The sequence below is a fragment of the Rhinopithecus roxellana genome, chromosome 10 (assembly GCF_007565055.1).
Source record: "Rhinopithecus roxellana isolate Shanxi Qingling chromosome 10, ASM756505v1, whole genome shotgun sequence".
In the NCBI taxonomy this organism is placed as follows: Eukaryota; Metazoa; Chordata; class Mammalia; order Primates; family Cercopithecidae; genus Rhinopithecus; species Rhinopithecus roxellana.
Genome location: NC_044558.1, coordinates 126,579,872 through 126,605,299, shown reverse-complemented (window position 1 = coordinate 126,605,299; position 25,428 = coordinate 126,579,872). Strand labels below are relative to the sequence as shown.

The 25,428-nt window shown below is 39.3% G+C and overlaps 1 protein-coding gene across 6 annotated transcripts in view; it reads right to left on the bottom strand.

Moving 5' to 3' along the window:
* PLEKHA5 (pleckstrin homology domain containing A5) overlaps positions 1-16,790 on the bottom strand; it is a 254,613-nt gene extending 237,823 nt beyond the window's left edge. For all 6 annotated transcript variants that reach the window (XM_030939462.1, XM_030939458.1, XM_030939459.1 and 3 more), the window contains exons 1-3: positions 16,563-16,790; positions 16,320-16,399; positions 14,002-14,059 (exon numbers count right to left, since the gene is read on the bottom strand). In XM_030939462.1, the coding sequence (XP_030795322.1) occupies positions 14,002-14,059; positions 16,320-16,399; positions 16,563-16,651 (227 nt within the window). In that variant the 5' untranslated portion in view covers positions 16,652-16,790. The remainder of the gene's footprint in view (positions 1-14,001; positions 14,060-16,319; positions 16,400-16,562) is intronic.
* Positions 16,791-25,428: the final 8,638 nt, after the last annotated feature.

Here is a 25,428-nt window from a genome sequence, read left to right as displayed (position 1 = left end):
GAATGTGATTGGCAAATGTCTCCCATGATTTGGCCAACCCTAATTCTCAAAGGAGTTTAAGAAGTGAATGTATTGTCATTTGGGGCTTTTTGAATCATTATGCAGTTTTGCACAATGTGTAATATTATTACTTTTGTAGGTTTTTTGCAGCTGTACAGACTTATTAAAAAATATTACTTTTCAATCTTACAATTACACATTTAAGCATTTCTAATTTTTTGAACTCCACTTATGGGGTTTAGCAGGATCTTACTACAACTTACCAAAGCTAAACTATAAATACAGCCTATTTCAACAATTCCACATCTAACAACTATTTTATAAAAATATTTGCATGTGAACACAAAGATTATGTTTAAATTTGTTCACTATCACACTTCTAGGAATTGGGTGGGGGTGGGGGGCGGAAATAGGAAAAAACCTCAATGTCCAACAATAGGAGTATAACAAAACCATTAAGGCATGTTTTACAGTTATTGAAAGAATGGTACTGACCAGTACTATGAAAAGACCTAAGATATTTATTACATAAAAAGTTAAAGAAGAGTACATATAGGACAATTCCATTTTTGTTAAAAAATTTATGTATATATAAGTATGTACATGCAAAGAAAGAAGAGTAGAAGAATGGACCCTCAACTACTGATACTTATAACCTTGTGGGGAGCAGAGTATGGGGTAGAAGGGAAAAATCATAAACGAGGACTTTAACACTACTGCGTCAAGGAGTAGGAATATCTTCCTATAAGTCCTCTTGGAAGGCAAAGGGCTATAGTGCTACTCTTATCCAAATACTGCCACTGATAATAACTCCTAATAATCAGAGTTAATCCAAAAGTCAAATTGACAGTTCAGTCAAGCACATAAAATCTCTCTCTCTCTCCCTCCTCTCTCTCTCTCAGACACACCCCTCACACAAATACATATGTATGTGAGATATCTGTCTACACCCTCATATAACCCAAGGCACTACTATCTTGATCACTAGCATAGGTACTTTGATCCTCATGTTTGAACTCTGCTACAGTTGTGTCATTCATCAGTGGGAAACAGCAGTCCTGGTGTAAAACATGGGTATTGTGCAAAGTAATCTAGCCTTAAAATACCAATTATTTATATCTTTTACTACCAACTATATTAACTGTCAATGTGAAACTGAGATAAACTGAAGTTTAAGAGTCAGTTTACTCAGGTATTCAAATAGTTTTAAAATATTTGGGCTAGCATTCAAGTTCATGACTTGCTTTGATTTTCTAAGTTTGTGACTTTATGATAAAATTAACAGATATTAAATTAGTAATGGTAAATACACCAGTATATCCACTTCCTCACCTAAATCCCTGCATATGTCACTAGCTTATCACAATATGCTTTCCCACCTGATCCAGATGTTGGTCTCCAAATTCTTCTGAATACAATACTTCAAACAGCTATCGCTAAACAGAGTTGCAATGCTGGCTGGAAGTTATTTATCATCTCTGGTTGTCCATTACATTATGTCCCACACTCCATGTATTTGCACCCCTGTGCAGCTCTCCTCCCACTTCTGACTTTGACTTACATCAACCAGGACCACATGGGCAAGCATGATACAAGCATAAGTTTTGTAAGTGCCTGAAAACTGTGGTCTGTTCTCCCAGGATAATTCCTCTTAGAAGCCAACTGCCACGCCATAAAGAAAACTTGAGACAGACTAACTGATGAGAGGCCACGAGGAGAGACGCTGGTGTTTGTTCCAGATCCATGACCTCAGTTATACTGCATGGAACTGAAGACCAGCAGAGCTGAGCCTAGTCAACTCAAAAAAAAGTGAGAAATTAGAAATCATCATTGTTTTAAGCCACTGAGTTCTGGGGTAGTTGTTTATGTATACATGCATAACTGAAGGACTAATCTGTGTTTCAAACCATCTGAATCTCTAGTAATAATCCACACAGACTCTCTATCAGTTACCTTTTAAATTTCATCTATTCAATCAGAAGCACTTATTGCAGTTATGGAGAAATGAAGGCACTTTCATACATTCTCATATGTTCTCAAGTGAGAACAAATCTGCACAAATTTTCTAAAGGGCAATCTGGCAAATGTTAAGTAATGAACCATCTAAAAAGCTCATGTATTTTCTCAATTCCAATTCTACAAAATAGACATGCATTCAAGAGTATTCATATAAAAATTTTTCTTACAGCAAAAACTCACAAACAACAAAGCCACCTGGAAGTGGAGGACTACATACCATGTATTCCTAAGACAGAACATCATAGTTATTAAAAATCTTCTACTGAATAAATATATAATGATATAAGGATACTAATACAGCTAATGAAAACAGGATTTGACACAGTATTATTAATAGCAATAAGACTCAAATCTTTAAAAATATATACTTATAACTCTCAATGTGAAACATTATATATGCATAATATGCGCATATGTGCCACATACATAATTGTGCATAATTGCATGTATAATTGTATATAATACATGCATATATTGTGCATACACAATACATAATTATATATGCAGCATGTATGCATATAATTGTACACAATAAGGTTTGCATATGTAATTATGCAAACCTGCCAAAATATTAGTAAAAATTCTCTCTGCATAACAGGACTGTGAATTATTTTTATTTACTCCATCTTTATACTCCTTAGTATTTTCCAAATGTTCTATAATAAAAATGAATTGCTTCTATAAGAAGAAAAACTTACCATTATAAAACAGGTTAAAAAGAAGCATATACACTAAACGTACACTTTTATTATTTGATTCAGAATCATTCTGTGGTATTTCTTTACTAACTTTAAAAAAAATGCCATCAAGCAAGTGCCTGCAAGGTGCAGAAAAAAGGAAATCCTTGTACATTGTTGGTAGGAACATAAAATAGTACAGCCATTATGGCAAATAGTATGGAGGTTCCTCAAGAAATTAAAAATAGAACTACCATATATGATCTACAATCCCACTTCTGGGTTGGGTGTATACCCAAAAGAAATGAAATTGCCACCTCACAGGAACATCTGCGCTCCCATGTTCACTGCAGCATTACTGACAATGGCCAAAAGAAGGTAATAACAACCTACAAGTCCATCAAGAGATGAATGGATAAAGAAAATATGATGGAATATTATTCATCACATTCTTGCAAAAAATAAGACCTTGCCTTTTGTGACAACATAGATAGAACTGGAGGACATTACATTAAGTGAAATAAACCAGACAGAAAGAAAAATACTGCATGATCTTACATGTGGAAGCTAAAAAAAAATTTTAAAGTAAAATACATAAAAACAAGAGTAGAAATGAGGGGGGATGGGAATATGGAGATCAAAATGAGTACAGAGTTGCAGTTATAGAGGATGAATAAATTTAGAGACTACAGTAGAGGACTGAGATAATGTATTGGATACTGGAAATTTGCTGATCGAGTAGATTATAGGTGGATATGTTAACGTTCTTGACTACTGTAACCATTTCTTTATGTACATCAAAACATGTACACCTTACATATATACACTAAAAAGCTATTGCTATCAGACTATATCTATATTGTGATAGAAGAGAATCGCTTTTTCAAAATAAATACGGATGAATTTTCCACGGAGAAAAAATTCACATTAATTTTAACATGTTATATAATTTCTTTATATTGTGAAAATTGGGCAAGGACTTCTTTATTTCTTTTCAAAATTTTGTCATACTGCCCTATTTTACTGAGTTTTATATTTTATATTGAATAACTTTGAAAAAAATTGTTTTAGAGATGGTGTCTCGCTCAGTTGCCCAGGCTGAAGTGCAGTGGCATGATCATAGCTCACCTCAGCTTTGAGTTCTTGGGCTCAAGCAATCCTTCTGCCTCACCCTCCTGGGTAACCAGGACTACAGGGGTACACCACCATGACCAGCTAATTAAAAAAAACATTTTTTTTTGTAGAGATCAGGGGTCACACTATGTTGCGCAGGCTGATCTTGAACTCCTGACTTCAAAGAATCCTCCTGCCTCGGCCTCCCAAAGTGTTGGGATTACAGGTGTGAGCCACTGCACCTGGCCTTAACATTGAACAATATGCAACTTCAACCACTTTAGCAAAATTTGGAATTTTCATCTCAGAGGCAAACATTTTTAGAGCATATCTATTCAAAGAAACAATATATGCAAAGAATCCAAGTTACTTGGAAAGGATAGGGAACAAAAACCACTCCCCAGGTAGACAGCATCATAGCAAGCAAGCACTGGCAACATTACTCAAGCACTGACACTGTTTAGGAATTACTCTTCAAGTGGCCAGTAATTTCAGAAGCACCAAAGAGAATCCCTGGCCTCACCTAGCAGGGTGAGGTTTCCACCATAGTGAAGTTCTACTGCCACTTGTGCTAAATTGGTTTCTTCAAACTCACTTGCTCAGGACAATCAATCTAAGATTGGCTTCTACTCATTCTTCCTCAAAATTCAGCACTTTCTCTTAATCTTCCCTGGTCCTGGCCTGAATCATCCTGAACAACTTCAACTATTCCTTCTGCAACGCAAGGCAAAAGGTTTCCTTGAATATCACTGGTACCATTACTTCTTTTCTCATAAGTTTACAGATGCTCAGATTCATTGTCTCCCTGGCCTTTAGGCATTTTACACTGTATTATAAGAAGACCTCTGTTCTTCAGTCTTTCACATCTTGACTTGCAGTGATGAACTGGGCCTTCCTCTCTAACTATATGTTTCTGGATGGCTTGCCAATATTAGGGTCTTGGCTCTAGCTAAGGACAGACAATGACTGAAGACTAGCAGGCCAGTATCTATTCTAGGAACAGGCATGTGATCCAAGGTAGTCAAAAGTCCTTGTCCAAGATTTTTTTATTTGCAACTAGAGAAAAAAATTTACATTTTAGGTTAAAAAGCTAAACGGGTATAATTTGGGGCAGCATGTAACCATTTTTCTGGGTAAAGAGAAGCTTTCTGTAGGGAAAAAAAAAAAAAGCAGGTGAGGAAGACTTGAAGAATTTACTTGCGTCACTCTTGAAATTAGTGTGAAAACAGTTTCCTGGCTGGGCACGGTGGCTTATGCCTATAATACAATTCCAGCACTTTAGAAGGCCGAGGCAGGTGGATCACCTGAGGTCAGGAGTTGGAGACCAGCCTGGCCAAACATGGTGAAACTCCCATCTCTACTAAAAATACAAAAAAATTAGCCGGGTGTAGTAGCAGGCACCTGTAGTCCCAGCTAGTCGGGAGGCTGAAGCAGGAGAATCACTTGAACCCAGGAGGCAGAGGTTGCAGTGAGCCGAGATTGAGTCATTGCACTCCAGCCTGGGCAACAGAGACTGTCTTCAAAAAAAAAGAAATAGTTTCCTTTTTGCTTATACTAGTTGGCTTTGGGTCAGTGACGTTTACAACAACAAGAGTTGTGACTAGATGACAAATGAGAAGAAAAAAATGCCCTGGGATGTTCAGATTTAGGTAAAGAGGCTTGCTTTTCTTACGATTTGTTTTAGAGCTTCATTTCAAACACCTAATTGTCTATTACGTTCCAGGCACTGGAAGCGTAAAGATGGCTACAGTATAAGACTATCTCTGCCTTCAGAGAACTAATAGTCTGAAAGATTCTCTTGGGTGTGGGTGGCTTCCTGGCCACTTTGGAGAATTCCTAAGTAGTTCAGAGGACATTCCTTAGTGGCCAAGATGTTCTCACAGTGGCTCTGAAATGTCTATCATCTGTACCTCATGAGGACCACTTTATTTCTTTTGGGTTTCTACTGGACCCACTGATTTCAGTATTTTAAAATTTAGTCTGCATTCACTTCTTGCATACTAATCACGATAGTACAGACTTCGGTAATATAATATTTCCTTGTTTTCTTGAAACCAAAGTAGACTTAAAAAGTAGACTTTTTCCTTAGAGGATTTATGTGTAGTCTAACGTACTATAAAATGTACTTACTTATTGTTTACTTTATCTGACATTCTCTCCCCCATCATCCCACTCCCCAGACGTGCAGAATTTTTTGGTTTATTTCATTTACTGATATATACTAATGACTAAGGCACACAACTAGGAGTTCAAAATGTATTCAAGAGAATTGAAAGATACATGAGTAAGTGACTAATCGGAAGACCTTGCCACTGGGACTCAGATAATCATTAAAATCAGTTGGCTAAACATTGTTATCTAGTGGATGATGAAGAGCAGCTTCTGCAGCAGCTTTCTCCTTTGTATAAATTGCCATACCATACCAGCCCCATCCCCCAAGTCTCTCTTTAGATATGGCAATGCTTTCACTTAGGTTGTGGTCCAATCTCAAGACCAGGAGGCTATTTATTCTTCATCTTTCCAGTGACTTTACACTGCTCTATTCTGATCCACCCTGTAGGGGTTCAGAGCTTAACTGCGAGAAAGGCCTCTCCCAGTAACCCCCACAATGGGCTAAGGCCTTTCAATGTATGTAGTCAAAACATTAGATATTCTTCATAGCATTTATCACAGTCTATCTTATATATTTGTATGATCATTTTATTACTAGCTCCGCCACTAATTCAATGATACAGTTCTTAAGAGTAGTGTCCATGTCTGTTTCATTCATAAAGCTTAAAGCACTTGGCACACAGAAAATATTCAATAAGCATTTGTTGAATGAATAATTAGATGGATGAATATGAAAATTCCCAGCCTGAATCTATAAATAGGTAGTCATTTAGGTAGCTCAGATAGGATAAGGGAGTGGGTTGTGTTTACTTTTTACGAGGGAGTAAGAAGATAATGTCAGGAGTCCTTTGTGAAAGTCGGATTTTAGCCACCTAAAATGCTATGTCCTCTCAAGCAGCTCAAAAACCAAACCATCATTAACACGTCCACCTGGGGCTCCCCCTCCCACACCTACTCCTTTATTCCGGTCAAGGGTCTCATCATCATTCTTGTAGCCTTTCAGACACAAAGGCTTTGAGTAGCTTTTGACCTCTTTTTTCTGTTAACCTCCTTGCTCAGCAAGACTCCTAAGGCCTGTCAACTCCTCTTTAACGTCTTTGATCAATGGCCTCTTTCCATTCCCGCTGCCACAAACTTGGTTCAAGTAACTACCCAATTATGGCAACAGACTCAGAAATGATCTCCTTGATTCCCAGGTTTGCTCCAGTCCAATCCATGCTGCCTATATGAAAATCTCCCTAAAAACTTTCATGTTGTATAATTAACGCTATACTGAAATACATCTGCAAAGGCTTGCCCAGAAAATAAAAACCTCAGCCTGACATTCAAAGCCCAGACACAGTATGGTTCCAAATAGCATTCCTAGACTCACCTCCCATCATCCTAGCATTTTCTACAGAACCATCACTAACAAGCATAGTTAGCATTACTCATTACACATATTCACATATTATACATGTGCCCACCCCCATGAATGTATCCTGCCAGTCTTATCAACCCATCTGAAAGTGAATCCCATCCATACCCTCAGGCCTAGCTCAACTCCCACCTCTTCAAGTCTTTCCAGGACAGCCCAGCCAAGGCTGCCTCTTCCTCCTCTGAATTCTCACGACTCAAACTAGCATCATTATTATTTTTTTTGTTTTGTTTTTGTTTGTTTGAGATGGAGTCTTACTCTGTCACCCAGGCTGGAGTGCAGTGGCATCATCTCGGCTCACTGCAACCTCTGCCTCCTGGGTTCAAGCGATTCTCCTGCCTCAGTCTCCCAAGTAGCTGGGACTACAGGTGCCCACTACCACGCCTGGCTAATTTTTGTATTTTTAGTAGAGACGGGGTTTCACCATGTTGGCCAGGTTGGTCTCAAACTCCTGACTTCAAGTGATCCGCCCGCCTTGGCCTCCCAAGGTGCTGGGATTACAGGCATGAGCCACTGCCTAGTATTATCTTTTTACACCTTTAACTCTAACTTGCATATACACATAACTTTTCACCCTTAACTTCATCTTATATTTATCTGTTATTTAAAAAAATGAAACGGTCACAAGAAAACAGCATCTGCTAACAAATACAAAGAAATTCCATCTGGTATAGGACAGACAGGTCCTATGTAAGCCCTGTCTCCAGGCCATCAACTATTCAACTCTTGAATACTTTCTTTTTGTATAGATCACTTCCTCCTGCTTCCTAAATATAGGCCAGCTTTGAGAATAAGAAGAAACGAAGGGGTCTATACAGATTAGGGAAGAAAAAAATCCCTGGACAAATCCAGAAAGTGTTCTTAAAATGCAACCACTTGAGTTGTGGGGACTCTTCTTTCTCCATCTTGATTAACTCCTTAAATAACCAGGAGCCAGCATCATTATCATCCCAGATACCACTTCTTTAGAGGCTGACTAGATGCTGGGCATTATACTATTATCACAGGAAATACAAGGAGGAAATTGAGCAAACCTGGCCCTGAGCAGTGGTCCTGGGGCTAAAATAAAAAAGAATTCCATGACAAAGTCTACTGAGGCTGGAAGTCCTGGCATCCCAACTTGAAAAGGAAAGAGACAAAACAACAAAAAAGCTACTGCGAGGATTATAGGAGTTTAATGCTATGCTGAAGTGCCTAGCACTAAATAAGTCTATGTTCCCCACACCACCTCTCTGTTTTCATATACTGCATATTTCTCTCTACACTCCAAACTCCTTGAAAGCTGAGATCATAGTTCCTAGTTGTTTTATACCTAATGAATCAGCATAAAGTGCTTCATACATATAAGGAATCACATATTAACAGCCCAAAGCTCTTTTGTTATAAATATGGAAAAGAAATATAATGCCCACAAAGTGTTCTAAAGCCTTATGTAGCTCTAGTAATCAAAATTTGGTTATAATATTATAGAAAGTACAAAACAGTTTTTGGCCAGGCGTAGTGGTAATCCCAGCACTTTGGGAGGCTGAGGTGGGTGGATCACTTGACGTTAGGAGTTTGAGATCAGCTTGGCCAACATGGTGAAACCCCGTCTCCACTAAAAATACAAAAAAATTAGCCAGGCGTGGTGGCAGGCACCTGTAATCCCAGCTACTTGGGAGGCTAAGGCAAGATAATTGCTTGAACCTGGGAGGTGGAGGTTGCAGTGAGCTGAGATCATGCCAGCTTGGGCAACAAGAATGAAACTCCGTCTCCAAAAAAAAAAAAAAAAAAAAAAGTAAAGTATAAAACAACTTTAAGTATCAAATATATAGTTAATATATAATGGTTTTATGGCAGTTATGCTAGATTCCCCATCTTCATTCATATTTTGAATTGTGAAAATCTGAAGAAACAGATTTTTCTTCTCACTTGCAACCCCAGTTTTGGTAAGTTTGGAATTAGCATACATTAGATTCAGCTATTGCAGATATTGAAACAAAACCTCATGCTCTGTTTGCATATCTAAGTTCAATTTCCAGAACTTAGAATTTTAAGTTAAAAAAAAGCAGTATGAAAACATAACCTTACAAAATTTGCATACTATTTTACACCCTGCAAATATTGTTTTGATCCCTAATCCTACAATGACCTTTAAATAATCAGAATAAAGTTTCTCACTATTCAGAGAGCCTCAAGATTTACTTGGGCCGAGACAGGCGGATCACGAGGTCAGGAGATCGAGACCATCCTGGCTAACACGATGAAACCCCATTCTACTAAAAAAATACAAAAAACTAGCCAGGCGAGGTGGCGGGCGCCCGTAGTCCCAGCTACTGGGAGGCTGAGGCAGGAGAATGGTGTAAACACGGGAGGCGGAGCCTGCAGTGAGCTGAGAACCGGCCACTGCACTCCAGCCCGGGCGACAGAGTGAGACTCTGTCTCAAAAAAAAAAAAAAAAAAAAAAAAAAAAAGATTTACTTGGCACTCTAAGTTAACCATATTAAAACTTTGAAGCACAAAGGAATAGTAAATAACGCAACCATTTTAAGTTACCATGGCCTGTCATTACAGAATCATTAAGCAATATTTTCAAGGAGTAAGCAGAAAGCTTTATAACTCAAATGTGTAAGATTTTCTTCTGTGCTTTATGGGCTAAGTTATTTGCTTTCTAGTTAAGAATACGGAACATTTAAAGCCACACCTCATAAATTATAAAATTCACTTCATGTTAATTTTCAGCATTCTTCATAAAGATAACACCATAAATTAAGTTATAAAAACAATATGGAAATTCAATAATCAAACTCAAACTGTCTATGTATTTACACACACAAACACACAGTAACATAATTAAGAGGCTGGCTAGCTTAAGGTACACAGAAAAATTATTTTACTCAGAAAAAAAGAATTAAATATCTTTAAAGATAAAGATTTCTGGCCAGGCACCATGGCTCATGCCTGTAATCCCAACATTTTGGGGGACCAAGGCAGGAGGATTGCATGAGCCTAGGAGTTCAAGATCATGCTGGGCAACATAGGAAGACCCTGTCTCAATCAATCAATCAGTCAGTAAAATTAGCCAGGCATGGTGGTACACACTTGTGGTCCCAGTTACTCGTGAGGCTGAGGTGGGAGGATCACTTAAGCCCAGAAGGTCGAGGCTGCAGTGTGTTGTGATGGAGCCCCTGCACTCCAGCCTGGACGACAGAGTGAAACCCCTCTCAAAAAAAATAAATAAATAAACAAGTAAAATTTTTCATATTTTACTGTTTTTTGGCCAAATGGATGTAAGGGAAAATATATTCTCTATATTATGTATTTTTTTATCTAGCTGCAAACTTGAATTAAAGAACGAATTTCAAAGTGTATAAAATAAACTGATTATCTAACTCAAACGTATACAACTCTTACTCGGATCAGGTCCTTTGTTGACAATAGCAATACTATCTGTTTACATGAAGATATGTATACATTTTACAAGGAAACGTAAGCACAAAAAGCAGCAGAAGAAAGTACACACAATTCTGGCACTACATACTTCATACTTATCTGTAGTTGTCTACTCAAAGCTTAAAGAGAGAGGATAAAATAGGTAAGAAGGATAGAAAACCTAGCTTTTCATACTTCCAGCATCATCTCTTCTTGGCACTGTGAGTTCCCTGTTTTCCAGAATATTATAAATCCCAGAACAGGATAAAATTCAAAGAAATTTAGAAATGGAATTTAGAGGTTGTCTTTTCCAGGTAGCCTAATTTAAAGATGTGAAGACTGAGCTACAAAGTCGATAAGAAGGTAAGACCACAGTTCAGTTCCTTTGACTTACCCACTACAATCTTCTCCTTCTCTTACTACCTACAGAGATGCAATTGTCAATAGCAAAATATAATCCAGAGATAAATTCTTTCTGGTAACCTGCCATTTTTAACACCGACCAACATTTGTTCAAGAGAGGAATAATTTAAGAGTTACACGTATTTCACTTCAGAAGGGAAGTAGAAACAATTCAAATTCTTTAGGTCTCCCTTCTTGCTGTAAGAACTTTCCAGAACACAGGATCAGGAATAGTCAAAGGGCTGACATGTCTTTGATTGGCCTTCCTGTCTTTCCACTTCCCATGTGAACAAAATCCACCCCCCATGTGAACAAAATCCACCCCGATAACCCTGTAACCTCCTTTACATACAATTTGGTCAGTAACCACCTTTCTTCATCTGAGAAAGAAACAACACTGAAAAACTATAGCCACCAACACTAAGCACTTTGCTACTTTAGACTCCTATCTTTTCCTCCACTCTGAATATTCTAAATATAGTTTATGTTCCTGGGGTTTCTTACCCTGCTGTCTTTGCAAACTATAAGTTCCAAAGGCATGTTTCTGCTATTTTATTATGTGTGTGACAATGGAAGTATTAATTTTGACTACTTCATGAATGAATAATGTATGTGAAGGTACTCTAAGTTGTAAAGTTTAAGATAAAAGTAGTACCTCTATCCTATTAGAATGATAAGCAACAATACAAACAAGTAAAAAGTTTCTAGGAAATTGCAGCGTACCTTAGGGATTTAACTAATCTTAACAGAAATTAATCTTCTGACATAACCCAGAAAAATAAAGCAGTAGCACCTAACATTCAGTACATCATATATTTGTCAATGGTTATTTTTTTTAAAGTTTAATGAGTGATATGCTACACTATGCTCAATTTTAGGAGAAATTATTTTCATAATATAAATTATTTATTGCTACTTTTGGACACAATTATTGCCTATGAATACCAAAGTGATTAAAACCTACAAGTTTAAAAATGTCTTTAAAGTAAAATTATTACAGCTTTCTTAATACAGTCTTAATTTTCCAGATAAACCTACTTAGGCATTAGACATGGCACTCAAATAAATTTCTAATTTGTTTAAACATAAAAGAAAACCTAATCAAAATGGCTCGTAAAACAAAAGAAACTCACTCAATGTCTTCCTAACAGCTTAGTTCTAAATTAAAACATACATACTCAGCCCACACAGAGTAAGATTTTGTACTGTCAAATAAACATTCATCCAAGAATGCACACAAAGAAATTAAAATTTTATTGAAAATTCAAATGTTACCTCTGTTTTTATAAGATGAGCTAGGCTTAATGTACAGTAGTCAAAATTACATTGAATAAATGACCTGAAATGAAAAAACTGTTTTTCTTCACAAATATCATACTACTAGCTTGACAAAAAAAGAAGCATCCCTTTTCGTGGCAATACCAACTCACTTTAATTTAGGACGGAAATAACCAATAGAAAAATATGTGATGACTGCATTTCACTCAAGTATTTTTTTAGGCCTTCTAATAATGTATAGTATAATCTCCAAATAAAAGATTTCACCCAAAAATATTCACAGAAGAACTATACCATGAAACTATTCCATTCCTGTATCTTCTGCTTTCTCTATTTCTACATCCAAAAGCAAGCATTCCTAATACTTATAAAAAGCCCTTGATGTTTTATATAAGTATCTTTCTAAAAGATTAAAGAACCATACAGGTAATTATAATTTACTGGAAGTATATAACATGATCTTAAAAATGTCATAGTAAAAATAACTTTCTAGGCTCAATGAAATAAAGGTAACTTTAGCTAGGTATCTGTTATTGTTAATAAACAACCAAAATCTTAACCAAGTTTGGTATTTCAGCATTCTCTTTCATGTCTCAGTTTATTAAAATTAAACAACAAACAAGGTTAAACAATAAAAACAAGCTCTTAGGTAAACAGTTTCTAATATAAAAACAAAAAGACAAAAACCACCTACATTTTTCCTTGGGGGATTAAAATTTTTCCTACATGATGTTGACCTCCAGCTTTGTATTTGTCTCCAAGTAGTACTAAGTTATTCAGACATTAGTTTAATATTCTAAAGAATTGGTTTTAAGGTTGGGACTGACTGGTCATCTTTTCTCTCAAGCTCTATTAAAAGCCTTTTTTAAACAAACATATCAATAAAACATCTTGACTTTAGACATATTTAAATAAACTGAAGCAAAAATACAAACAATTCTCCAATATATGCTCATGAAATATTCAGTAATTATTTCTATTTTTACTCCCTGACCACCATTGTTTACCAAATTGTGCCTAGGTTTACATTACTTTGGCTGCCTGGAAACAGCCCTGGTTAAAATATATATGAACAAGGTTCACTTAAAAAAAAAAAAAGATGTTCATGTAACTCAAAGATTTTTTTTTTGTTTGTAATCTTTTAGCACAGATAATCAAAGATCAAAACTTTAAGTACCACATAGCTAATGACCAAAGAGTATAATCCTCTATTACCCAGGAATATACACAGAAGCACCCAAAAAAAAAAGTAATTGTAGTCATATTCTGATGAAGCTGGACTATTCCAAAAGACAAAACTGAAAAAGATACAAAATGATTTTTATAAGTGGCCATAAATGATCTAATTTCCAAATCAATGAATCGATGAATATTCCAGGCAAATAACATTAGAAAACTAACAGTGCCATTTTTTGTCTCAAAATTCCAATACTATACAAAATAAAGAATACAGTCACAATTATATGATAAACCTTAGAAAATCATGATCAAGACTGAGCATACAACTATTCAGCTGAGGAGTAATCACAGCATTCTACTTACGAAAGAAAAAAAGGAAGTCAAAAAACTCACTTTATATAGTATCTTGCACCTTCAAAAGTATATGCTTCTTCCCAGCCAGTAGGCAAATCTAAAACAATACATATATTACAATTAGTATTACTTCAATGATAGCAAAATAAGTCTCAATCGATTTTAATTATTCATTTTCATTTATTAGCTGTTTTAAGTAGATTACCAACAAAAAAAGTGTTGAGCTGCCAATACAATAGTAGATATCATTTTTTGAAAAATAGCAATTCAAATTTAAAGCCATCAGAAAAATGTCCACAATATTAGAGATTATCTGACCTGAGTACACATTGTAATATATTAGGGTGGAGAGGAACTATGTTCTGGCATCCAAGAAAGCAAAGGGAGGCCTTCTAATCCCAGGTGAAACACTCATGAATGACTAGCAAAAAACCAAAACTGTGCATAACAGGCAACGCCTGCCTCTTCTTGAGTATACCGTGTCTACTTAAGACCATTTTTTTTCAGTTACACAAATGAATCCATCTAGGAAGTGTCACCGAAGAGAATGCAGAACTTCCTAAGTACTTAATTAGTGGAAAAGAAATGGCAACGAATACTTTCGTGTTTGTTTCTAAAAATTTGACTAAGAGACGTGAAGTTTCAAGTAGTAAAGTTGGGAATAATGCAGGTGAACAATGGTATCATTATGTGCTACATATTACTTATTAATGACAAGTTGTTTGGATTTCATCAAAATACCTCTTGGAAGTAAAAACAACTGATGTGTGTACAAAACCACAGAGTCCAAGCAAAGTAAACCATACCAGAAAAAAAAAAAAAAAGTGAAATCACCTAAGAGAATAAAATTTTTCTGTGGCGTGAATGTTATCAAATCTGTGAGGGTAACTAGGACACATATTTATATCACACATATTTCCATAGGATAATTATTTAATCTCATCTTTAATGAAATATCGTCTTTAATGAAATAAATCTGTTATTATCCATAAAAGCAAAGAGGCCATCAAAGTTGTAATATGCGTGTAAAACACCAGAAAGGTATATTGAAGCAAAAGCCTGCATGGGGAATTGAGAAACATGACGGTGTATTAGTCAGAAATGCCTTAAAAATGTAACCTCATCATGCTTGCTACACCAGCCTTTCCTTTCTTCCTCCACCTTTTTGCAAATTTGGAGACATTAGTCACTTCAGTGAACTCCAGCATTTCACAGAGAAGCAGGTTTGTTCAATATCCTGGCAACTTTAACAGATTCACGGAATGTCAGAGTCGGAGAGAGTGTACCCCAGAGGCCAGCTCTGAGGACTGCTGAAACTGGCCTTGCCTTCGACCCAAACTGCTCTCAAACCTTTCCACTCACCAGGACTAGAGGCAGGCCAGTAAGAGAACACATGTTACATTTCAAAGACAAACAAGTTTCACAAATGTAAACAAAGAATAAAAGAAACCCAGACCAGCACAGAAACTACGAGGAGCCTTTTCCAGCTCCACTCACACTTAGCATTCAAACAAGCTCCCAAAGCCACCCGAGACAGCCGCTTCCCCACGGACCCCCTCCAAACAGGGCCCGGTGCCCACACACGGGACACCCCCTCGCACGCCCACCGCCTCCTGGCAGTCTGTGCAACCTCCGTGCGGCTGGCGGGGACTTTAGATCCGGATCGCCAACAACTGAGGCTGCGAACGCCTCCTCCGGCTCCGGCTGCTCCTCCTGTGGCAGGAGAGAACGCGCCAAGCGTTTCCCGAGCCGCTCCCTGTCACAGAGCGGATCGCAGCACCCCCGAACTCCTCTCCTCCTCCTTCATCAGCCACCTACCCACAAGTCCCACCTAAGAGCAGGAGGAAGCTGCACGGCAGGAGGCAGCGCTCCCGGGAGGAGGGGGAGGATGTGGTTTTGTTATCCCGGCGGGCGAGCAGGGTCTGGGGCTGCAGGGAGGGGAGTGGGCAAGGACTGCCTAAAGGTTGCTGAGGGGCAAGACGGCAGCTGGGGGTGACCGGGGAGTGAGTAGCGGCCGCGGAGGAAAAACTCAGGACTCCAGGTTTCAGGGATGGGAGCGTCGCCACTCCAGGGGCGCGAGGGTCGTCTAGGCTGGGATGGGGAGAGGGCGCAGGAAGAGGGCGCCGTCTCCAAGTTATGATGAAAGGCTGAGGAGAAAGAGGCGCCCCGAGACTGGAGAGAACTCCCGGCGGCCGAGTCCTCGTGGCTCTTCTACCTGCGGCCGCCCCCTCCCGGCCTCCGCCCCGCCTCGCCGCCTACCGGGGCCCGCGGCACCGGGCAGGTTGCTGGGAGCCGGGCGGCCCGGGCTCTGCCGCCTCCTCCAGGCGGAGCCCAACTCCGTTCGGGCCCGGTGTTACCTGTGCTCTGCCGCCGGTGTCCGGTGACCACGGCCTCGCCGGTGACGGGGTGCAGCCAGGTGGTGCTCTTGGCCTCCTCGCTGCAGGGGTGAGAGAAGGGGCAGACACGGTGCGTGAGAGGGGACGCGGCGGCGAGCCGAGGGGCTGCAGGGGTACAGACCCGGGCTCTCCCCCATCTCGCCTGCCGCCCGCCTCCTGCTCTCCCGCCCCCGCGGGGCCCCCGTGTCGTCCCCGGCTCTTTACTTGATGAAGAAGACTCGCCCGCCCCTGGTGATCCCGTAAGTCCAGGACCGGGGCAGGGAGATCCACTCCAGGTTCAGATCCGCCGCCATGTCTGATCCCCAGCCGCCGCCGCCGCCTTCTCCTGCTGCCGCCGCGGCTGCCGAGGGAGGAGGGAACGAGCGAGCGAAGGGAGCGCGGAGCGAGCGCGGCCGGAGCGCGCCTCCCCGGCCCGGCGCGCCCCCGCGTGCGCCCTACCCCCTCGGGCGGTGCCCGCCCCGCCGCCCCGGCAGGGTCCGGCCCCCGTCACCGCCCCTCCGCATCCCCGCGGCCGCCGGCCGGCTGCCCCGCCGCGCGCTCGGGGGATGGGCAAGCGGCGTCGCGCCCCAGACCCCTCCCTCGGGCCCCTCCCGCGTGCCCGCCCCCTCCGCCGCGCGAAGGTTCCGGGATCGATTAAAAAAAAAAAACGCGTCCTGCCCCCAGGGCTTTGCCCAAAGGCTTCCCATCCCAGGGCGCGATCAAAGGGAGCCTAATAATGCCCGCGCCCCTGATTTCTCTTTCAAACAACAAAAACACAGCGTCTGAGCCTTGTTTTATAAGAGCTGTTGGAGAGCCAACAGATTTTTCCAATATATTTATCGTTTTAAAATGGAAAGTGTTTTTATTAAAGCACACGAAAGGCTTTTCCTGTTTGTTTGTTGTGTGCCAGATATCAAAGGTTGGACGTGATACTCCCATGAAATATAACTGGATTTAGACTTGACAAAACAAGTTTTTTCTCTTCCTAGGCCCCTTAAGTCATATATTATAAAATAAAAACTCTGCTTTTTCTGCTACTTGTTTTTAAAGATTCACTTAATATCAGTGTGGATTTTTACGTCCCGCTGTCTCCAATAGATTACAATAATAGCTTATTTTACGGAGTCCTTGTGACGGTGTACATTTTTAAATCTTCACAATAACTGTGTATATATGTATATGTAAACAAGCTATAAAAATCCCCATTTTACAGATAGGAAAAATGAAGTTTAAAAACACAGTAGTTTGTCCAGTCATACTAAGAACTGCCAAAGCCTGGATTCAAACTGGCTGTAGGATTTCAAAAGTATATTTGTATAACCTCCTTGCTGTACAAGCCTACTTTGTTTTATTGTGATTCACTTTATTGCTGTTTGCAGGTACTTCATGTCTTACAAATCGAAGGTTTGTGGCAACTCTGCATTAAGCAAGTCCTAGCACCGTTTTTCAACAGCGTTTGCTCACTGCGTGTCTTTGTGGCACATTTTGGTAATTCTTGCAATCTTCCAAACTTTTTCATTATTGTACCTATTATAGTGATCTGTAATCAGTGATCTTTGATGTTACTGTTGGAATTGTTTTGAGGGCACCATGAACTGAGCCCATGTAAGACAGGGATCTTAATAAATGTGTGTGTTCTGACTGCTCCACCGACCACTGTTCCTCTGCCTCTCTGCTTCATCTTGGGCCTCCATATTCCCTGAGATGAAACACTAATAATAATGGCCTAATATTGAAATTAGGCCAACCAGTAACCCTACAATGCCCTCTAAGTGACCAAGTGAAAGGAAGAGTTGCATGTCCCTTACTTTAAATCAGAAGCTAGAAATGATTAAGCTTAGATGTATCAACAGCCAAGAGAGGCCAAAAGCTCAGCCTTGTGTCAAATGATTAGACAAGTTGGGAATGCAAAGGAAAAGTTCTGAAAGAATTTGAAAATGCTACTCTAGTGAACACAAGAATTATAAGAAAACAAAACAGCCTCATTGCAGATAGGGAGAAAATTTTAGTGGTCTGGGGAGAAGATCAACCCAGCTACAACTTTCCCTTTAGCCAAAGCCTAATCCAGAGCAAGGCTCTAACTCTCTTCAATCTTATGAAAGTTGAGAGAGCTGAGGAAGCTGCTGAAGAAAAGGTTGAAGCTAGCAGGGATTTAAGGAAAGACACCATCTCCATAACGCAATAGTACAAGATGAAGCAGCAAATGATGATGTAGAAGCTGCAGCAAGTTATCTAGAAAATCTAGTTAAGATCATTGAAGGTGCCTACACTAAACATATTTTCACTGTAGACAAAACAGCCTACTATTGGAAGAAGATGCCATCTAGGACTTTCATTGCTAGAGAGGAAAAGTCAATGCCTGGCTTCAAAGGGCAGGCTGACTCTTTTGTTAGGAGATAATGCAGCTGGTGACTTTAGGTTGAAGCCAGTTCTCACTGACCATTCCAAAAATTCTAAGGCCCTTAAAAATTATGCTAAATATACTCTTTCTGTGCTCTATAAATGGAACAACAAAGCCTAGATGACAGCACATCTGTCATGACTTACTGAACATTTTAAGTCTGCTGTTGAGACCTACTGCTCAAAAAAAAAAAAAAAAAAAAGAAAGAAAAAAGAAAAGAAAAAGTGATTCCTTTCAAAATATTTCTGTTCATTGACAGTGTACCTGCTTACCCAAGAGTTCTCCTGGAGACATACAAGGAGATTAATGTTGTTTTCATGCTGGCTAAGTCAACATGCATTCTGCAGTTCATGAATCAAAGAGTCATTGTGACTTTCAAGTCTTATTATGTAGAAAGTACATTTCATAAGACTATAGCTGCCATAGATGCTAGGTCCTTGGATGGATGTGGAAAAAGTAAATTGAAAAAATTCATCATTCTGGATGCCATCAAGGACATTTGTGACTTAAGGGAGGAAATCAAAAGATCAACATTATCAGGAGTTTGGAAGAAGTTGATTCCAACCCTCATGGATGAGTTTGAGGGGTTCAAGACTTCAGTGGAGGCAGTAACTAGAAATGTGGAAATAGCAAGAGAACTAGAAGTAGAGCCTGAAGATGGGGCTGTATTGCCACAATCTCACGGTAAAATTTGAAGGGATGAGGAGTGATTTCTTGAGATGGAATCTATTCCTGGTGAAGATACTGTAAACATTGTTGAAATGACAACAAATGGTTTAGAGTATTATATAAACTTAGTCTATAGAATACTGGCAGGGTTTGAAAGGATTGATTCCAATTTTGAAAGAAAATTATACTGTGTGTAAAATCCTGTCAAACAGTATCACATGCTACAGAGAAATCCTTCATGGAAGGAAGGGTCCATCGATGCAGCAAACTTCATTATTGTCTTTAAGAAACTGCAACAACCGCTCTTACCTGCATCAATACTAGCCTGACTGGTCAGCAGCTATCAACAACATTGAGGCAAGATCCACTAGCGAAAAGCTTAAGACTTGCTGGAGACTCAGATGATCCATTAGCATTTTTTAACCATTAAATTTTTTTTTTTTTGTGCAGCACACCAACATGGCATAAGTATACATATGTAACAAACCTGCACGTTATGCACATGTACCCTAGAACTTAAAGTATAATTAAAAAAAAAAAAAAAAGAATTTTGGAGTATTACAACCGAAATGGAGCCTCACTCCTGCACTTGCCCAGGCTGGAGTGCAGTGGCGTGATTTCAGCTCACTGCAACCTCGGTTTCCGCGACTCAAGCAATTCTCCTGTCTCAGCCTCCCTAGTAGCTGGGATTACAGGTGCGCATCACTATGCCCAGCTAATTTTTGTTTCACCATGTTGGCCAGATTGATCTCGAACTCCTGACCTCAGGTGATCCACCCACATTGGCCTCTCAAAGTGCTAGGATTACAGGTGTGAGCCACCATGCCTGGCTAAAGTGTTTTTAAAATTAAGGCACGTACATTTTTTAGCCATAATGCTATTGCACACTTAATGGATTACAGTATAGTATAAATATAACTAATACATGCACTAGGAAACCAAAAAAATTATGTGACTCACTTTATTGCTATGTTCACTTTATTGTGGTGGTCTAGAAATGAACCAGCAGTATCTCCTAGGTATGCCTGTAGTTACAAAATAAGTCTTGTTGGCCGGGCGCGGAGGCACGCCTGTAATCCTAGCACTTTGGAAGGCTGAGGCAGGTGGATCACGAGGTCAGGAGATCAAGACCATGCTGGCTAACATGGTGAAACCCCGTCTCCACTAAAAATACAAAAAATTCTTCGGGCGTGGTGGTGGGCTCCTATGGTCCCAGCTACTATGGAGGCTGAGGCAGGAGAATGGCGTGAGCCCGGGAGGCGGAGCTTGCAGTGAGCTGAGATCCTGCCACTGCACTCCAGTCTGGGAGACAGAGCGAGACTCCGTCTCAAAAAAATAACAAATAAAAAATAAGTCTTGTCTCCCTTCTTCTTCTTTTGTTCGTTGACCAAGGGCAGATTTCGCTGCGACTGGGATCTTCTCCCATAACGCCATCTAAGAGTAACTGCCTCTTCTCATTGTCTCTGGTCTTTTACCACACTTGGAATCGCTTATGCATCTTTGCAGCAAGATGACTCATTCCAACAGGATGCACAGTTCAGTAATAATAGTACTACTTAGTATTCTTATAGCACCTAATTTTGTGACCAGTTTTGAGTGTTTGTGAAGCATGATCTCATTCATCTTCTCAGTAACTTAAAATGGTAAATAACTTTTTTCAACAGTTAAGGAAACTAAGGCACAGAAAGGGTAAATGACCTCGGACAAAGCCATATCCAGCAAGTCAGTTGGGGCCTGGATGAGAATGCAGTTTCACTGAACTTTTTCTCCCATGCTCTGATTCCCCAAGGCCATTCTGTCTTCAGTGAAAAAGAGTCTGCAATTACTGCTATAATTTTCCTGTCCATCTGCATACACAAGGGGGAAAAAATAACATCATTTTAATGTTTTCTCTTTTGGTTCCTTTGCATTCTTCTCTTTCATTTTACTACTTATTACTTCTTGACATCTTATCTCCTGCCCAGTCTCTGGAAAAAAAAAATGACTCTTTTTTTTTTTTTTCAATCAATGAATAACTAGCAAGAAATGTTCCACATTAGCGTCAGTGGTCACTGAATATAATAAAGCAAGAAAATCAAGAGTTACTGACTTTGTATTATGCTGTCATTGCAAATAAAAAATCTAAAGTCAGTCTTTTAATATGATTATAACTTTGCAATTCTAGTACCAGTTAGTCCAGCTATAGCGTTTGACTTTTTGACTGTGTACTACTGGGAAGCCTGTAAGTTGACCATATGCAGTACTGGTATTCCTTTTAGCTCTAAATCTTTTGATATTACAAGATTCATTAGTGCAAGGCACTTTTCAAAAAGCAATAGAAATTCACTTCATAAAAACGTGTATCTTAAGAAATCACATTCACAGTGCTTAAATGACAGTCTAGAATCTTAAGTAAAATTCTATAATGTCCCCCCAAGTTTAGGAAAAGCAGTAAATAAAAAACTTAGTGACACATATACAAAAAGAGGCATGCTCTGATTTGGGGAAATAATTGCCCTTAGGACTTCCAAGAGCCAGTAAAAGCAGCCTCAATATTAGAAAGATGGGCGCTGTGAATAATTTCCATCCTTAATGAATAAAATTGTATTTTTCTTAAAATCATTCTAGAATGCCCTCTCTCTGTCACTATGTCTTTATCTAGTTCTGCTTTATCTTGTAGTTGTGTGTATATGCGAGTCTCCTTCACTGTAGTGAGGTAAGAATCATGCCCTTCCCATCACAGAATCTCCGCAACCTTGAGTCAGCACTAGAATGGTTACTGAATTTAATTTTCTCTCAATGCTTCTACTTCCCAACAGAGTTATTTCCCCATAACATATCCCCTTTTTTTATCAGCCCATACCTCTTCAATAACTGATTCAGATACAAACTAATATCTAACCTCTGCTTTTTATTGTCTTTTTTTTTTCATATTTCCATCCTAGGAGACTATTCAATTTCTTATATCATGATCTGCCTTTTGGAGCGGCATTATCCGATGACTATCACAGCACAGCCAAAAAAAGAGGAGGTTTAACAAGCACTGAGCACTAAAAATAAACGTCCCTCGCTTCATATATGGAGGAAAATCCTTGTTCTAAAGAGCTTATAGTTCAAACAAAGCAGAAAAACACACATAATAACAAGAAAAGCACAAAGTTAAGTTTCCTGAAATATGTGAAAGGAAAAAGAAAAAGGTGACATCTGAGAAAGCAGCTAATCAATTTGTTTCCTTTTTTTAAAGGGAATGGGAAAAATTTCTGAGTTCTAGAAAATGGAGAAAGAGGCTCATGAGAGAGAAGATAATTCCTTCTAATATTAAGAAGCATCTATGGTTCATATATATATTAATGTTTATTAAAATATACAAACTTTTGTGACTTTGGTTGTCTTTCCAAATATATTTGTGATACCTCATATATCACATTATTGCATGACATACCTCATATATCACATGTTGTATTATTAATTCACAAAATAAGAATTATTTTTCTTTTTTTTGAGATGAGGTCTCACTCTGTTGCCCAGGCTGGAGTACAGTGGCATGATCTCTGCTCATTGCAACCTCCGCACTCCCAAGCTCAAGTGATCCTTCCACCTAAGCTTCCAGAGTAGCTGGGACCACAGGTGCAAACCACCAGGCCCGGCTAACTTTTTGTATTTCTGGTTAGAGACGGGGTTTCATCACGTTGCCCAGACTGGTCTTGAACTCCTGAGCTCAGGCAATGCACCCACCCACCTCGGCCTCCCAAAGTTCTGAGATTTTACAGGTATGAGTCACTACACCCAGCTGACAATAAAGAATATTGTAAACAGTTTCTGTAACTTTTAACTAGTCAACAGTAAGGTGTTATATACCATCAAAAGTCTACAATGAAGGGCAAACTATATGATCCGATTAGCTTAGTGGAAATCTAGGCAGAAAGACTGGAGACAGGGTCTAAGGCAGAGAAGAAAAATAAAAATCTGGAAATAAATTTATTAAAGCTTTTTTTCTGTTAAGAACTGGATACAGAGAGATACAAATACAATTATTTCTTTCACTCATTCATTCAACAACCATAGGCTGTATGGGGTCCCTAACGTTCTGCTGGGTGATAGCAACTAAAAGACTTGGCTAATTGTGGGCAGCTTAGAAAGGGAGATGGATATGTAAGTATAGTGTGGGAAGTAGCATCTCCATCCCTGTCATTGACTATAAATCTTCTGTAACGGTTATTTTTCAAGGGTGTCCCATGAACCATTCAAAGTCTATCGTGAACTATGGTCTTTTAATGTTGATGTTTTGGAGTGCTCTTCAGTTATGAAAAGGGAGAATGGAAAGAAATAGCACTAGTTATTTTGCTGCTGGCTGATCTCTTGACTACAGCAGGGATTCTAGACAAAGTTTAGGGCATCTGCTTGGAGGCATGGAGAATAAAAGGGAAGGAGATGGTTTAAAAGCTTGCATCTGAACCCCTGAACCTGTTCAAATTAAACACCTCTTCTTTAGCTCAGTCAGGGAAACTGTAATTATCTACTCCTCTCTTTGCTATAAAAAAGAAAGCAAAATTCCAACAGCAGAGAATTAAGAAAAGAAGAATGTTATAATGCAGGAGCAGGGGGCAGGGCAGGGAAGGGGAACACTGAGTCAGGAGTCTGGCTGAATTTTATACTTGGCCTTGCCATTAATTAGTTGTGTGACTTTAGACAACTCTTTTGACCTCCACTTCCCACTCAGACCTCTGGATCCTCATGTGGAAAGTGAGACCATAGGTCTATTTAGGACATTAAATATGACACTTTTTCCCTTTAAAGTCCTGTGCACTCCAATGACTGAAGTTGGGGATGTTTTGTCACAGTGAACAGACACGAGTAAGATGCCTGATCGGTACAATTGTTTAGGATTTTCTGCCACTTAGATGGCTTGTTAATAAAAAAGTTTGGAAGAGCAATTTACACATTTTTTTTTCCACACACACTTGTATTTCGCTTCTACAAAGGGCTCTATAACATAGACATTATAGCACGTTGTAAGCAAGAAAACGGGCTCCTCATAGATATCATATCCTGTAGCCATTAAGTGGCAAACTTAGGGCTTGAACCACCTTCTTCTGACATTAGGTTTTAAATTTCATCCACAAGACATTCCCTTCTGAACGAAGCTTCATTCATTGTGTCTATTTCCCCAGCCCCAGTCACTCTTCCACCCGCTGCAGTTGTTATCTGCTCTCACCACTTCACTGTGCCTGCTCTTCTGGGTCACAAGTTGCCCCGCTGTAAGCTACCAAGTTCAGGGGATATTTCAGTTCTGAGCTTTTCCAACCTTCATACTATATTGACGTAGTCACCACTCCTACTCCTTGAAACTCTCCACTTTTTGGTTTTATGACACCACTTCCTGTAGCTCTCTTGCTCTTGTGGCAATATTTATCAAAGTGTGTTCTATAGATCATCTGCAGCCGAGTCACTGGAGATGCTTTTAAAAATTCATTCCTGAGCCCTTCCCCAGACCCATTCAACCAGACCTTCTGAGGGTTAGACAAAGAAATTGGCATTTAGCAAACACTTTGGTGATTCTTATATATACTAATGTATGAGAACTGCTGCCCAATAGGATTGTAATTCCTAAATCTATATTTCCACCCTAGACCTGTCTCCTAAGTTCTAGACCATATATCAAATTTTCTTCTAGATGTGTTTCTTCTGGAACATTCCTTCTGGATGTTCCTTAAGTACTTCAAACTCAACATGCCAAAACAAATGACTTTTTCTTCAAATACTTGTAACATTCCATTTACCCTCTTAGTGAATGGTACCAGCATCCAACCAAATACCCACATCAGAAACTTCAAAATAATTTCCCCACAACTAGTCATTTAATAAATTGTATTATCTGTCCATTAAATATATCATCACATGATTATCTCTTCCTTATTTCCACATCCTAATATGAGCACTCATCACTGCCACCCAAGTGATCTTTTCAAAAATACAAATCTAATTATGTTTCTTTCTTGCTTAAAATCCTCTCATGGCTCAAAACACTTACAGGATAAAATC